The 18,041-nt window shown below is 35.3% G+C and overlaps 1 protein-coding gene across 2 annotated transcripts in view; it reads left to right on the forward strand.

Moving 5' to 3' along the window:
* Tmprss15 (transmembrane serine protease 15) overlaps positions 1–18,041 on the forward strand; it is a 109,782-nt gene that overhangs the window by 40,192 nt on the left and 51,549 nt on the right. For both annotated transcript variants that reach the window (XM_032899397.1, XM_032899398.1), the window contains 5 exons: positions 2,185–2,325; positions 3,101–3,250; positions 11,591–11,696; positions 12,006–12,156; positions 15,196–15,331. In XM_032899397.1, coding sequence (XP_032755288.1) covers positions 2,185–2,325; positions 3,101–3,250; positions 11,591–11,696; positions 12,006–12,156; positions 15,196–15,331 — 684 coding nt within the window. The remainder of the gene's footprint in view (positions 1–2,184; positions 2,326–3,100; positions 3,251–11,590; positions 11,697–12,005; positions 12,157–15,195; positions 15,332–18,041) is intronic.

Raw genomic sequence — 18,041 nt, forward strand, 5'->3', positions numbered from 1 at the left:
TGTACTTCGATAGTACAAATTTACCTCATTAGTGTGCCTGGAAATTTTAGGCATTCTTTCCTGATTATTCCCTTCGTGTACCACAGCAAATAATTCCAGTCCTTTATTGTGTTGACTTAAATGTCTAGATTTTTCTAATGAGGCATCTAGCTACTTCTCCAGATCATCAACACATGGCACTATACTCAACTCTCAGGGGTCACTTAAAGCAACACATTGGGCATCTTTGAGGTCCTTCTGTAATAAACTGATGCTCCGGTTTTTCGTGCGTAAATAAAAGAACATAGCTCTCTTTTACAGTACCTGTTGAAACCTACTCTGTAGAATGTCTGCCATTTCTGCCCTTTGCCCCCTCTGTAAACACCATGCATGTTTACCATGGCTCTCTGCTCTCTTTTCACCAGAGTTAATGCTGTTAGGAAAGACATGATTAGTTGATCTATGATACCTATGCAATTTCATATAAATGAATATCCATATAACTCTTTAAAAAAGATATAGGTGAAAATTAAACTATCAGTTATAATGTAATATTCAGGAAAAATCATCTTTTAAAATTATAAACTGATTTTTATACAAATAATAGACTGTAGGAATACTAAATAACTCTGATTATTCATATTTTAGTACTTGGGCTCAATCATCAACTAAAATGTGCTCATGACGTGTCCAAGTGACAAAGGCACACCAACTATTAAATCATTAAATCATGCCTTTGCTTTTCGGGATTAAAAATCTAATTGTTGAGGTAAAGAAATAATTGCATTCATTGAGCATGCACTGTGTATTAACTTCTGTTCCCCACAAAAGTGACTTATTTATCCCTCTCATAGAAATCAGTTCACTCCATCAGAGTAAAGAGGAGCAAAAGGAAACAGAGGGAGACGTGAGGGAGATGAAACTGAACACGGTCTACAGAGCCTTGACCTTCAGATCTTAGCCCCCTGCTACCCTCTTTGGTGCAGAGCATGCCATCTGGCACTGTGGTTCTGATTCGATATGTGATCAAAAAAGTTTTCCTGTATGACAAATGCTTCACGAAATCTCTACAGATAAACACCATATACTTTTCCCAGAGCACTGCTTGTACACCAAAAACAGGTTAATGAGCCATGTGCCCAAAACCCTTGAGCTATTTACAGCAGATCCCTAACATTTGCCAATGTGGGGTCTGATACACTGTCATATGCATTGATGTCCCTGCTCTTATTTGACCCACCCAGAAGTCACTCTTCATAGAATTTTAATATACAACAAATGAACACAGTGGCAGAAGGGGGCATAAGCTTAAAGCCAAGCTTCTAGCATATTCCTATCTACAAGATTTTCAGAATGAGACTCATGACGGTGATAAGTCACATACACTTGTAGGGAGAGTCAAATAGACTACACAAGTACAAAGCTGAGTGAAGGACACACGGACGGGAACATTTAAAAATACCTCATGATATTTCTACTGGGTTCTATGAAAATTGCCATGTCAATGTGAAGTTCTATGAATTTGTACAGAAGTACATATTTTTTATCTATCTCATGAAGTGTCACTATGAAAGAAAGTTACAGGCACTGATATGTCCTCCTTCTGAAGTCTGACACTTTTCAAAGGCCTGAATTTGATACCCGATCCAGAATGCCCATCTAAATTATGTGCTTTTGCACACTTAAACATTACACTTTTAGCATTTGCACTTTTCCCTATAAAACCCAATTCTAATATCTCATAAGTGAGATATTAGTTCCTTTGATGATACACATGGCAAGCTACACACTGCTATAAAAGCATTTCATATAATGATAATTTTATAAATCATGTGAGATCCTTTACTATTACAACATATCAATCCTGGAGAATTAAAAGTGGAAAAATACTTCCAAGGTAGCAGAGTTAAGACAGAATAATAATATAATCAATATAAATTCCATAGAAGCAATTTTTACATTATCTATTATTAGTTTGAGGTTCTATTGTTATATGGATAAGCAGAACAAAATTATTCACTATTTACTTTGCTATTAAGATGCTGTTTTAGCTCTCAACGCTGTGGTATGGGACACATGTTAGCATTTAGTCCTATAATGGCCCTACTTTGTTTTATTAAAGGAGTATGATGCAAATTACTTCATCTTTTTCTTTCATATGCAGATATAGAATATGCTTATAATAATTTCTGAACATTTTTACAGGCTCTTTTTGGGAAACTGATCCTGGAACAATTCGAATTTTTTCTAACCAAGTTACTGTCACCTTTCTGATAAAATCAGATGAGTATGATTATATTGGCTTTAATGCAACATACAGCACTTTCAACAGCAGCGAGCTTAACAGTAAGTTCTCTCTACTGTTTAGTCTTTCACTCTACTGTTCAGTCTGACGCTCTGCTGACTGTAGTATTTTTAACAGCCACACAATCTAATTTTCTCACTATGTAAATTCTTTCCCAGCCCTTAACTGATTCTCTTAGGTAGTGAGAAACAAATGACAAATTAAAAGCAAACATTATTTTTTCGTAGGAATCGAGGACCAGCTTTAGAAAAATCATGGGGGAGCACCCTATTATGGGCAAATGGGAGTGGGGATGTGGGGTTTGGGGAGGGGAGCCTGAGAAGAGAAACATTTGAAATGTAAATAATTGAAACAACCAATAAAAAAATGAAAAATGATAAAAGGAAGAAAAACCACCAGTCAATGTAACAATTAAATGAAATTTTTATAATCAGTAAGCATTACCAGTAAAAGTGGATTAATACGAACTAATCCTGAGAAATTTCAACAAAAAGTTGATTGGATCGAACTACTGAATTTAGTTTTACCAGAGGGAAACTGACAAGACAAAGCCTATGTGGGTAAACAGTGTAATTATCACAGAAAAAAAAGGAAACAATGTGAGTTTGCACAGTTAAAGGCCAATATATAATAATAGGTCATGGTTGAAACAAATAAGTACTTTAAAATAAATAAAATGGACCAGAGTTTACGTCAATAAAAACAATAACTTGATCCACAGCAAGCAATCACAAACTATATAAAGTCGAATTGTTTTCTATGTAATAAATCATTAAGGTTAAACATTAAATTGAAGGGGTGTTTTTTCCTTCACAGATTATGAAAAAATCAACTGTACATTTGATGATGGCTTTTGCTTCTGGACCCAGGATCTTGATGATGATAATGAGTGGGAAAGGAACCAAATGGCCAGGTTTCCTTGTTACACTGGCCCACTTTCTGACCATACATTTGGAAACGAATCAGGTATGATTTATCGTTATTCATGAATCAAAATAGCATTCAGTACTACATTATGTAAATAGAGCTACATTAAGCAAGATGTTTTATTTTTCCAGTATAAACTAATATACAGATATAAATATACGCATATAGATGTTTCAAAAATGGCAATCAAATGTTTAAGTGTAAGTGAGTTGGTTTTAAAATATATTATTTTATACTTTTTACCCAGATATGATGATGAGAAGTAATGAAAGCTCATTAGAGATAAGGAAATTAGCTTGTAACAATAGCCTGAAAATGATTCATTAGGACATGGACTGGGGTCAGATAATTAAATTTTTTGACCATTAGTCTGTTTTACTTTAATTTCATTTTTCTATTGTTCATTGCGAGCACTCAGGAGTATAATCTAGTTTAATGCATTGGTCCAGAACCCATATGTGTTGTGAACTTGTTCATTGTTTCAGAAAGTGTTGTTTCTAGAAATAAAAAGCAACTTAGAATTTGTGAATGTACAAAGTCTATCAGAAAAAAATAAATACAGGTTGTTTTTAGGGAACGATGGAGAAGAGTGACTTGAGAGCATCGATTGCAAGGGAAAGCTGTGGTGTGTAAAGTTAGCTTCCGGTGAATGAGATGCTAGATTCCATGTAGATAAACCATCATTGAAGACAAAACAATTTGACTAAGTAGGAAAGTATGGAAAAATTAGGGATAAATAATAGTACTGGGAAGATACTACTGAGAAACTTGAAGTAACTCATTTGTAACATTAATAAACCCAGTGAGTAAATGTTGCAAACTTAGTAAAAACATGTATTATAAATCTTAAGAGGAATCACAATCACAATGAATGAAAAATATCTGTGTATATTCATGTGTATTTGCGTGTATGTTTATGTGAGCATGCGCATGTATACATGTGTGCATGTGTATGTGTATATATGTATATGTGCATGTGTATATATGTGTATATGTTCATGTGTGTATATATATATGTGTTTTGTATTTATGTGTATATGTCTGTATACATATATGTATACCCACACACACATATATATGTATAGACATATATAGAAACAAATACATTCCTTAAAATGACCTGTAATGTCACAGATAAAACTGTAGTAACAGGAGCCTTAGACGGACAGTGTTGTGTTCAAGCTCTGAGGATGCAACTCACATGTTACAGTTTCCATACAGTAGTGGGACTTCAGAGTTGAACCCTTCCTTTCTATCAGACACTCTGTGCTGACCTGCTGGTTCCTTTGCCACAGCATTCTTTCCAATGACAAGCATACAGCGATTTTTATGTTGCTCTAACCAACATGTAAAGTCATTTTGAATGTAGGAATGGATGTGTACATCTTTGACTCAATTATCCATGTCTGAATTATTTATCCAGTGAAACAAATTACAGAGCTAATTGTCTAAGCGCATGTATGGAAGAAGTTACGCCACACGTTTGTGTCACAAAGACCAGTATTTTCCAGTTTATGACCTGCAGAGTAAATAGTTGATGTAATGTGAGCTGTGACTGGCATATGACTTAAACAAAATTGAAAAGTTAAGTATTTTTCAACATAGAAACCTGTTTAACTCTGATTCTTTAAACAGAAACATCTCAATGATAGATAAATATGCTAATATCCTTTAATTATCTGTTTTACTAACATGACTATAATTAATGTATTTTCACAGTAATCACCAAAACCACCTTTGATGTGTTCTTTTATTCATTTTGGACCCCTAAGCCCTGTACAAGATACTCATAGTTCATATATGGATTAACACACACACACACACACACATTCATACATTCGGTTTTCATAGGTCACAAGTTCTATTAAAATTAGAATAGTAAGCAGTTTACAGGAAAAGTAATTTTGGTACATTAAATGTGCATGAAGAACCTAGGGAAAAATAATGCTGTGAGTAGAAATGGGAAAGTAAGTATTCATTAAAACAAGGCAATCACTTCAGATGTCATTGAAACAGTGACATGAAACAATGTTCTAAAGGATCACAGGAGCCAGCCCTACAGATTCTAGACAAAGGGAGCAAAGACAGCTAAGAGAACAGAACGTTACGCTGGCCCCTTTGAGGAAAAGCCTTTGGACCCACCGGGCTGGAGTGCAGTAATGTAAACAGGAAAGCATATCTGACCAGGGCTCCGCTGTGGTGCTGTCTTGAATACTGAGGATCCGAAGGAACTGGGTTAATGTTCAGCTCAGAGAAGTGTAAGGGCTCATGGTAACCTATCAAACTCGCACAGTTTATAGCAAGGCAAGACAGTGGAAGAGACTCCAGCACTGTGGTACCCACTGACCCAGAGAAGGGGGTCACAGGACCTGATCAGAGAGCAGATTTGATAGGTTAGATTGCGAATGAAAGGACTAACAGTCACAGGTAGTAATTACTAGTTAATAATAAGTAACGGCTATTAATTAAAAATGAAATATTATATATATATATATTCTAGACATATGCATATAAATGTGTTCTGCATAGATGATGGCTTCCAAAGGCCCAATGTTATTTAATATTGAAAATGATGACATATGAATGATCCTATGCAATTAGCCTGGATTAAATTGTTTCTAAGAGCCTGATCCCATACAGATAAACTACTAACCCACCCATTAGACTAACCATTAGATTGATAATCACTCAATCCTTCTAAAAACATACTGAAATAGCCATATAACATGATCACCTTTTATTTCCTCTTGGGTAAAAAGAAAAAATAAAATAAAGTCTCTACCACACTTAACCAAGAGGAGTTAGATGAAAGTTCAGGAAACCATTAGTACCTATTGACTATGACAGATAAGTGTTATGTTGTTGAAGCCTTTGATGTTGAAATTCTCATTTTATGCTTTTGTGTCATTATTATAGAGATCAAATTATTCTTTTGCTGTTTAAAGGAGTCTAAGTGCATTACAGGAGGAAAAAAATGCTTTCAGCTTGCTAACGGATTAATAACTGAAGAAATGAGATGAAACTGGACAAAGGTGTAGCAGGATGAATGTGGGATAAAGATTTTAAATAGTTGGGAGGGGATTGTAGTCTCAGGAGAAAGTTATGTTGCAGGACTTATGAAAATTAGACAAGATCAAGCAGGTCAGAACGCACCAGTAGCAGTGGGTAATGAAGGTGAAGGTAGGTCTCACCAGCTCACAAAGCTGTGATTTCATAATCTACCAGTCATTCACCCCCCGGGGTATTTTTCTTCCTACTGGCTTTTTTTTTAATGTGACAGAACATTGTACATCTGAAATGAAGGAGAATTAAATGTCTCCTGCAGTTCTTCTTATCTATGTAGGGTTCTTTTGTTCTTAACCTTCCCTTTAAATGACAGGAAAGCCTAAATGGAACAGATAAACTTTGAATTAGCATCACTTTAGGGAAGAACATCTAAGCTGCTTAACTTTTTCCAGATCTTCTAAAGGACTCCCTCTTGGGGGAGACACAGCTCCTCAATCTTTGCCCTGTCAGCTCTCAGGGTCTCTTTGTACCCCTTAAAAGAAAAGAGAATTGGGAGATGGTGGGGAGGATGCAGGGCAGTGCTCAGTGGGGGGCTATTTGTTCAGAACATTTAGGGCAAAAGAGGTGAGTAGCATAAAAAGACTTCACAAATGTCGGGGTCACTAAAGGGATTGCTGTCTTTGGTTATTTTTCCCTTCTTTTCAACAAGACTGCATTGTTTCCAGTGCTTTGAGGAGTAACACTGAGTAGAAGGGAAGTCATTAAAATTAAGACCTTGACGTCTTAGCTAAGGTTAAATATTATTACCCCCTGTTCTGTTAATGTAAATTACCTTTCTTCTTCTCTATCTTGATTTCTTCCTTTAGGCACCAAGATTGATGAAATTTAGATATTTAAGATATACAATCATTCAAGTCACCATTATATTCTACAGAGGTCAGAAAAATACCTGACACAAGTGTCAAATAATGCTAACATTATTTTCTTTCATGGCACGAAAGTATTAAAGAGGCAGTAGGTGTTCATGGTTGTATTCTAAGTTGTTGTTTGTAAGGGAAATAGTTGCTTGGCACACGGGGTGTGGGGTGTGTGTGTGTGTGTGTGTGTGTGTGTGTGTGTACCTATATACATATGTTTTTTTCTTTTAAATATTTCATTTCGACTTGGCAAATAAATATACCTTTTAGTGTAATTTACGTCCTTTTAAAGTAGCATTCTTCTCATTGGTCTCATCTTTATTGTTGTATTAAATTTTAGAAAATTTTAAAAACTTTGTATTATTTTAAAAAGCCTAGTTTAGACCAATCTTTATATTAAAACTCTCAGGAATATTTATCTGTAGATTCAACTATCTTATAAACACACCGGGGCACACGAAGCCACCTAAGCCAGCCTATATTCTTTCGAAGGAGGCTGACAATTTTATAGAAACCAGAACCACCTTGCCAGGCTCCAAGGCACCTTGCCAGGCACCTTGCCGTATGCATCAGCATCAGAGTCTGCCTAGAATTTACAGCTTTAATTGGATGTTGGCGGGAGAGAGTTTGAATTCAGTTCCTGGAGAGACAAACAGAAAAAGCGACAGAAGGAAGTTGTAAGAAAAAAATTTAATGACTCGAGAAAAAGTTCATTGTGTGCTTGAATTAGCAAACTTTGTTCAATTTTCTGATTTTAAGGTTGCTTTCAAGGGATCTAAAATGAGATTTGAGAAAATTAAAGAATTAAAAAAAATTATCATTTAACCATGGCGACCTCACGTGATTACATAAAATTTCTAGTGAGTCATTCCTTCTTTGTAAGAGTTAATAAATGTGGAAGCAAGTCTAATTGGTGTAACAAAGATAGAATAAACTGCGTTTACCAATAACCAAATAGAAAATACAAAAGAAAAGAAAATACTACTCATTTCCCCACATTCATCATGTTTAGCAAGTATGCAGCCTACAGAGGTAGCTTCATGGATAAAGTGTTCACCAGGCAAAAATGACGTCCTGAACTGGATCCCCCAATACCATGGTAAAAAGCCTATGCAGGGTGTGGGCAGCTGCAATTTCATAGAATGATGGGAGGGAAGAGAAATTGAAGGATTCCTTGGGCTGCCTGCTCAGCCAGAATAGCCAAGTCATGAAGCCTTGGCCAGTGAAAGCCCCTGCACCCAAAATAATGGAAGAGCTCCAAAAGTTTGACACTAAGGTCATCCCTTGGCCTACATAAGCTTGTGCCCTTGTGCATAAACAGGTGAACCTGCACAAACACTGACACAAACAAACGTGTACATATGCACAAATATCTATACAAATAAAAATAAAATAAAATAATAAAAATTGCCCTGTCTCACTTATATAAAAAGAGAATGAGCATCCCACCATACAAATTAACATCAAAGGGGAAAATACATTGAGAATTCAAATGCTGTGGTCACTTGTATCAAGGAAGCTTTCTTCAGGAACTTAGTTAAATTTTCTACAAATAAAAGTCTATTATTTTAAGTATAGTGCATTAAGACAGAATAGTTGGAAGAAGGAGACTATAGCCAGAGATTACAAAGGATCTGAAATGTCCACAAATTTGTACATGGAAATACACAGAATTAGAACTTAAAGATCTGATTTGCATTTAATAGATAACTCATTATGACTAGGGCTAGAAGTTACGGCTGCCATAGTAAAGAGGCCTCAACAGAATGATTTTGTATTTGTTTAGATAGAAGACCTTGCATAATGAACAGATCAGGTTACATCTCAGAAAGCATCATTAAGCAGTGCTGTAGGAATTCTGCTGATACAGAATTCCTGATTAATCGAACAAGTTAGAGGAAGGCACATTTGAAAATAAAGACTACAACAGTGTTCTAATTAGCTTATATGTTGCTGTAAGAAAACGTTGATTAAAGCAACTTGAAAAGGAAAGGGGTTTATTTGGTGTACATCTTACAGTCCATCATAAATGGAAGGCAAGTCAGGAACTCTCGGAAGGAACCCGGAGGCAAGAACTGAGACAAAGACCATGGGGACTACTTACTTGTCTGCTTCCTCAGACTTGCTCAGCAATTTGTCTTATACAGCCCAGACTCAAGTGCCCAGAGTTAACACATCCCACAGTGGACTATACCTTTCTAGATCAATTACAAATTAAGAAAATGCTTTCTCAAATGTGCTCAATTGAGGTTATCTCTTCTCCTTAACTATTTCTGTCAAGCTCAAAAAATTTAATAAGCACAAGTGGTTTCATGACTTGGTGTCATCATTCATAGTGCTGGGATTGCTTTCTCTACCTGATGATATACCGCAGTTAAAATGTTGTCTCTCTAATGTCTTACTCCAAGCATAAACTGCTAGATGTATAGCTAATTTAGAGTTCAACCCATGAAGGCACAAAGTCATGCTTATAGAACATGCAAATTTTGGAAAGCTGAAAAATATGGTCAGTTGTTAGAAGACTGAAGAAAGACAACATAATATCCTAGAAATATTTTAAAACGTATCTTATCCCAGAGACAAAAGGGAGCAAAGTGTTGTAACTAAAACATTAATCCTCTAGATTAGAAAATCTCTTAGACTAGAAAAAAAATCTAATCAAGTTAAAGTGAAATAATATTCCCTTTGAGTATTTCTATTGCATGCTGTTCATGTGATCAATATCAAAATGTCATAGTTAATATTAAAGAAAAATTGGGTGAGCGGTTTAAATTTAGTATAAATTACATGCTCAACTTTGATAATTTTATAGGGAATTTATTTCATCTTTTGTTAGCTGAATAATTTATCTAGCTTAGGCAATAATTTAGTAATAGTATATTATTTTATATATTATAATATCTATACCTGCACACTGACATTAACTTATTTTTGTAAAAGATTAAGGGTATTATAATTTCCATAATTAATGTTGTTTTATGCAGACAAGAAGTCATGTATTGATCATATGATCAGTTCTAAACCTATTACCACTAGATACAGGAATAATAGACTTAATGTCTATTGACATTATTGACTTGAAATTATACCTAGTAGACATGCTGTGATGTGTGAACATGGCTGAACAGAAAGAGAAACAGGAGGTGTGCTTCTGTTGTACAACTACCAGCTAACTAGAAATATTTCTATGCAGTTAGACCTAGTAGACTAACTAGTGAAATATGAATGTAAAACCAAACCATGTAATACAAGATGAATTTGAAAGGAAATTGGATGTGGAAAGTTAGAGATCACATGCAGGGATTTCTGTTGACCCGAAGCTGCTCCTACACATAGCTTTGAATAAGTGGGGATAGACACAGCTAAAATATCCATAAAATATTATGACATACATAAAAATGTGAGTAAGCTATTACTAGCATAACTTGTTAAACACGTTTATTTTATCTTACATTTTGTAATATGAACCCAATGTATGTGCATAGATTACATTTAACCACAATTTTCACCTTGAAAGAACCCTTATTTAATCTGAATAACTTCTGCCTCATTAGTATAAAATATGTGTTTATCCATAGCTCTACTTGTATTTCTCCTCTTTGCTTCTTACTCTTACTCTGATTATTACAAACAAATTAGTTTGCCTTTTATATACAGCATTGCTTATACTTTTCTATTGAAAGGCTTGATAGAGAAGATGTTGATCTCAAGCAAACACATTTGAGCATTTCATAAAATAGGGCATAGCCATCACATTCTGTTAGTGCAAATATTTCATTTACTTTTATAATGGTTTGCTGCATGATTCTTGTTTCTTCTGTTTTAATATATGAGTAGCAAACTAAGAATGAAGTAAAGTCCCCAATGAGTGTTCAAGATATTCTTCCTAATCATGCTTCACACACTTGGAATGGCTCAAATCACTGGTTGGAATAATGAATTCTCGACCAGAAAGCACTTATGCAGTGTCTTGTGCTATTTCAAAAGATTTTATGTGGATTAGCATGCGGCCTGCTCCTCTGTGACCTGATTAGTTATCATCAAAGAAACACAGAAATATGAAACCCTTATAAAAAAATCAGGCATCTTCTTGTGTAAAGATATGCAGTGTGGTCAATGGGATATAAAATTAGTGTTCCTTAGAATACTTAGCCCTGTCATCAAATGAGATTAAGTAATTGTGTATCCCATGAGTCAACCAATCAGAATACCTAAAAAAAGTCAGCCATGGGCTGACTGCCTGTCAAGCTGTGAATTCATCGAGATGTGTAGAAAATTAGAATTAATGATGGGAGTCCAGAGTGGAGTGATTTTCATAAACAATTTATTATGGCAGAGTCAACTGTTCTGAACACAAGTCTAGTATCTTATCCAGTGTTGAAAATTGCATGTCCGAATGCTTTATTTTAACGGCTTATGTCCTTTAAACAAGTAAAAGTTCTTGGTTGCCTTACAGGATTTTACATTTCTACACCAGCTGAGCAGGCATGGAAAAGCGAAAGAGTGGGCCTCTCAAGCCTTCCTTTAAGCCTCACTTCGGAGCCTGTCTGCCTTCATTTCTGGTACGTTTCCAGTCAGTCCCTTAGCTTTCAGTAGGAAATACTTGAATGCTTTCTTTGTAAATGGGTAGGTAGCAATGCTTTTCTTAGGGATGCAGGCTAAGATTTAACTAAGATTTTGGCTAAGGGGTTAGTTAATGCATTATTTTTTATTGATAGAAGAGCAAAGTGTTAATAGAACACAGACCCTCTCCCCGAGAAACAACAAAAGAAAACAAGAATACTTTAAATACAAGGAAAGATGTGAAAAGAACTAGATAAATGTATTCAATATGTCAGGAAACTAACTATCTTTGCTCATTCCCAAACCAGGTATTACATGTGCTGTGAAAATGTCTACAACTTAAACATTCATGTCAGCAGCGCTGAAACCACAGACAAGATAGTTTTTCAAAGGCAAGGAAACTATGGGAGGAATTGGAACTATGGTCAAGTCACATTAAACGAAACAGTAGAATTTAAGGTTGGCAAACACACTTTGTCATTTCTGTGTGTTTTTGTGTTTGTGTGATAGTATGAGTATATTTTATGATGATATAATCAAGTATTTTGTAGAGAAATGCTAGTAACTTTCTCTCCTTTTCTAACCTATCTTATTTATTCTTTTAGGACATTTCTTTTCATTTCTATTCACTCTTTACTTTTAAGAAATAACTTCCAATGTTAACATTCCACTCATGTTGTTTCATGAAATCCATAGGAAAGGAGGCACCTCATCTCCTTCCACCAAGCTCTATGCTGCCTTACGGGGACTTTGAACAGTTCACAAACTCTGCAGTTCAACTCTACTCATTCTAGATAATTATCTCTTCCTAGTAGGACATCCATGCCCATAAATATCCACCAAACTGACCCTACAATGACTTAATCTCTGTGGAGTTCCTTTAGAAGGAAATTCTATGAGCCGTATCATTGGGAAGTCTCTGATCGTTTATTCTGCATTAAGTTAAATTAATTTTTCCAGATAAGAATTTAATGTCTTCATTTCTTGAGGGTTGGTGCAATTAGAATATAGGATATTGTAGCCTATTAGTTTGACTAAATTAACAGCCTTTTAATTGAGTGATTTGAAACAAGCTAGTATCACTTTCAGAGGATATATGTTTGAACAGACAGCGTTATCACCAGAGACATAAATTCTCCCTTATGACAGAGAGCAGTGGTTCTCAACCTTCTTAATGCTGCTATTCTGTTCTTCATGTTGTGGTGACCCCAACCATAAACTAATTCTATTACTACTTCATAGCTGTCATTTTGGTATTGCTATGATTCTTTATGTAACTATCTAATATGCAAGATATCAGATATGTGATCCCTGTGCAAAGGTCATGTGACTCCCAAAGGGGTTGTGATCCATGGGTTGAAAACCACTGACTTAGATTATGACAGCCACAATCAGTGACCTTAGTCTGTATTTTTCATCATATTTTCCTTCATTTTCTTCTTTGTGAATTTTCTTCTTTGATTTTGTTTGTTCTCTGATAATTTGAATAAGGAAGACAGACTATCAAACCAAAAAAAGATAAATGAAATGAGGAAATCAATACCTCGGCAGGCTATCCTGGACGTTGATGTTCTTTTCTAAATTCTGAATGATTCATTATTTTTGAACATAGCTCACCAAGTAGAAAGACATTGGCACATCTCACATGCACAGTAATGATTGTTTATTCATGATTTAGTTCCCTTGGCTTAGTTTTAACTGCAATCCTAAAGCATTAAATGTAAAACTTTAAAAGTAATCCCTGCCAGGTAGTGAGGGTGCACACATCTTTAATGTCAACATTCAGGAGACAAAGGCAGGTGGATCTCTATGAGTTTGAGGCCAACCTGGTCCACAGAGTGAGTTCCAGGACAGCAAGAGATACAGAGAGAAATGATGTGTCAGAAAATCATTTTCATCAGACAAAGTTTTTTATGATATATTATTATTATTATTATATTGTATAACAGTAATTTGGGGATATATAGACTAACATCTAATCACTCTAGATGGGGAAGTAATGACAAACCAAAGTAAAGACACCAACAAAGTCTAACTTGATGAACCAATGAGATTCCTGGGATTATTTATGTGTGAGGGTTACCTAGGGGAGCAGAAATGCCTCAAAGACAGCTATATCACCAAAGTATAGATGATCATCCACAAAGACTGGAAACTTGAAACTAGCTCTTCACTAAACTGAACCTATACAGGTAGCTCCACTTGTCTTGAGAATGCTTCTCAACACTTTGTCCTACTTAAATAACCTTGAAGAGGATAGAACTCATGATCCTCATCAATTCGAAGGAAGTCTTGAATCTATTGGATAATCTGATTCCTGAGTTAAAAAGAACTTCCCTTCAGGATGGAATGTTTTGCCTTCTATTAGAATATCCTGAGTTATAAGGAGTTTCCTTGCAAGATGGAGGAAATTGTTTCACAAAAGATCAGTTCTTATACATTATGTTACTATTGTTGATTCGTACTGTGCCTGATTTATAAATCATACTTTTTTGTAGGTAAGGTAGTATATGACATATTGAGGTCAGCATAAGGTTCAGCAATACTTGGAATTTTAAAAATGCAGTGGGTTCTGCAAGGTATCATTTTCTATAGGAGAATATTAACTCACTTTTTGGTTATGCCATTATATTGAGAGATTTTAGACAACTTACTGTTATGTCCTTAAATCTTGATTTTTTTCTCTCATGGGATAGAGAAAGACTCACGCTTATTTAGAATAGTGTCTGTTAGGAGATCTATAAAATTAATGAAGAAATGAATGAATTGAGGAATACATAATCCTAAGAAATCAAATAAGCTATATGTATCTTGTGTCTAGTACAACAAATACCATGCAACAAAGATCATTTCATTCTTCTACTCAAGATAGGTCCAAGGCAATGTTGTTGAAAACAGCTACATTTCTGAGAAACTGCTGCACATAGACCCCAGCACCTATGACTAAGTCTGTTTGTGCATCTTGTGGTTAGATGCTCAGGAGAGGTCAGCTCAGCACTCTAAGTGAACTACTGCCAGTACAAGATGATCCTGAATGCTCGCGCTATGTTACCCATTTACGCTTGTCCATTTTTTTCCTAATTAAATAATCTAATCACAGTACCTACTCTTTAGGACTGTATATATTATTAAGGAAAACATATCAGGATTTTAACATCATCAGGAGGAGGCTCATCTCTGCTTCAAAATTATGTATAGGCTTTACTAAGTTAACTAAAATATGATAAGAATCAGGAGAAAGAGACGAATCATAAAGCTGTAATCTAACTCAGAATGAAGACATCTGTGGATATTTTGCCAACATTTATATGTGATTAGAAAGTGGAGATACTCGAAAGAATATATAATGGATAATTTATCAATATTTCAAGGTGGATTGTTTTATTATGCATCACATATGCATGTAATACTGAATCCCCAACGTTATTGAACCATAAGAAAAAACAAAATCAGAAATTATTAGAGTGCAATAATATTATATCCCTCTCTGAATTTCAGGTTGTGTTCAATGCTTTTAGAAACCGAGGTTGCAGTACAATAGCCCTGGATGATATAAGTCTAACAAATGGGATCTGTAGTGAGAGTCCTTATCCAGAACCAACCTTGGTTCCCACCCCTCCACCAGAGCGTCCTAGTAAGTAACTCCATTGGGGTTCTCACTGCCGTTTTCAGGAAAGATTTGGGGACTACAATTGCTAAGTTAAGACAAAAACTACTACGAGTCCACTTTTAGAATGGTTTGAAAACAAATATGAAACCTAAACTTTTAATATACAGGCATAACAAATGGAAAATATTCTCCTCCTGAAATGATGCTTTGGTAAGACTTTGGAATATGTTCCCTTGACAGCAGCTTAAAAATTATAATTGAGCAATACCTAAGGTTTTCATATTGCCACAACTTTTAGCTCAAAGAATAAAATGGATCATATGCCTAGTTCTATTCTTAGGTCAAAATGGAAATCCTAAATTTGAAAGAAGCCTCATTACTATTCATCTTCTCCTTATACAAGGAGCACATCCTATTACCCAACCATGATATTTGACAAGCCATAAAAAGAGAATGCCACATAAAGATATCTTATAATGCCTTATATGACACACCTACTGTCCCTTTGTCAGTGCAGGACTATGTCTTTAATATCTCTCTTGTCTTGTGATCATGGAAAAAGGAGAGAGACAATATATATCTGAACAGTCAAACATTTTTCTACTTATAAACTTCAACTTAAAATAAGCAAACAAACGAATAAGAAAAAGCAAAAATGTTTGGCAAAGACCTCCATGGATAAAGAAAGGCATTTGTAACCAAACCTGATTGTCTTATAATTGTCTTCTGCCTTTCACATGCTCAGAATGCATACACACAGACACACAGGACACAGACATGCAAGTACATACACAGAGAGAGAGAGAGAGAGAGAGAGAGACAGAGAGACAGAGAGAGAGAGAGAATACATTCATCTGCTTTTTTGTTGTTTTTCAGAAGCAGATTTTATTTGAAAGTGGTTTTAACAAACCCAAAGTCTTTTTTTTTAATGGCTTCTTTTTGACACCTTTTAGCAAATGAGCATCCATTCAAGAAAGATGCAGTTCATCCTGGCCTCAAGCTGCCATCTTGGATATCTTAGTATATCCCAAGAAAAGGCTTGTATCTACACTCCTTACATATGGGCAAGTTTAGATGGTTCCTGAATTCTGCAGTATTTTCATCATTCATTTAAGTCACAGATATCTGGTCTGAGAATGACACTGCCAAAAAATCTTAGGAGGTGTCTAAGGGTATGAAAAAATTTTAGGGATTCTAAGATCAGAATGACAAAAATTTTAGCATAAGGAAATAAAATAAAATCAATGTGTTAAACAGTTCATAGACTGATGTGGACCCAAGAGAACACAAATGCCAGCCCAGGACAGCAAATGCTATGTGCAAAACTCACTCCATTGTTGATGGGATTTAATCAAAGGATAACCCAAAATGGTGCCCCAACATATAAAAAGACAAGTGCTCCACTATGTTCATACTTGGCCTTATTTTAATGAGAACTTGTGAGGACAAGGTTTATAGCACCAGTGGAAGGGGAAGCCCTTGGTTTTCTCCAAGACTGAACCCCAGTGAACATGATTGTTGGGGGAGGGGCGGTAATGGGGGAGGATGGGAGGGGAACACCCATAGAGAAGGAGAGGGGGAGGGGTTAGGGGGATGTTGGCCTGGAAACCAGAAAGGGGAATAACAATAGAAATGTAAATAAGAAATACTCAAGTTAATAAACATGGAAAAAATAAAGAAAGAACATATGTGAATGAAAGCGGCACTTGGAAAACTTCACGAGAGGGAGCAAGGACCCTGGTGCCACAATACTGTGCTAAATTCTAGAGAGACCCGAGGTTTTATTATTTTCTGATTCTGGGAACAAAGTGCAAGGCTTCTAACATACACAGCTGTGCTCCTTAACACCAATGCTTTTGCTCAGTTTAGCCCACCTGTGTTTCATTGTATCTGTTTGGTTCCTAACATCCCATGAAGTTAATGATCCATAAATACTGTTAAACATGCTTCTTCATGCTTTTGTCATATTCCTCTTTTGATATCCAAAATAGTTTTTGAAATAGATATTTTCATAGGAACTAAACCTTGAAGTAATGCCAGTATGGATGGAATAATCCAGGCTTGCTTGGTAGCGTTGGAAGATAGTGGTCTTATTTTTATTCTATGTTGTATATATAGTACTACAACATCTCATAGTATATAACATCTTATGTAAAATTGCATGTTCAAAATTCTTAAAATCATTACTGGTTTGATGAGTATTTCCTAAAAGCTAAATGCTTTTTGATGATTCAGGAAAATAGATTTTGTCTGTCAGTGTGCCCTTCTATTAATCAATAAATAGTCCAATCTTTTCTAAGTTTTCATAGAAAAGTCTCAGATGTTCCATACTTAAGACATTAGCCAAGTTACATTACTTAATATATAAAATCTGAGATAACAAGTTATATAATATGACACATAGAACAAATGATGGCAACATGGCTGCCCACGCTAAAATCTATATAATGTGTAACATCATCATATCTATTTTAGTCAGAAAAAAACAAACAACAACAACAAAACCCCACAGTCTCTCAATATGCAAAAGTACAAAAGTTTGACATCCATGTACATTTTAGGACTGGGAGCATTGTACTGTTAGAACAACCAAACTGATTTTAAGACATACATTTTAACACATAAAATTTGCCCAGAGTGTTTGTTCCACTTCCCAAGTGGTTCACTTTGAGCCAATGTTTAGCACAGCATAAAATGTTAATTACCATCCAAGGCATTCTGAACAATTTCTTTC

Source organism: Rattus rattus, chromosome 4 (assembly GCF_011064425.1).
Source record: "Rattus rattus isolate New Zealand chromosome 4, Rrattus_CSIRO_v1, whole genome shotgun sequence".
NCBI lineage: Eukaryota > Metazoa > Chordata > Mammalia > Rodentia > Muridae > Rattus > Rattus rattus.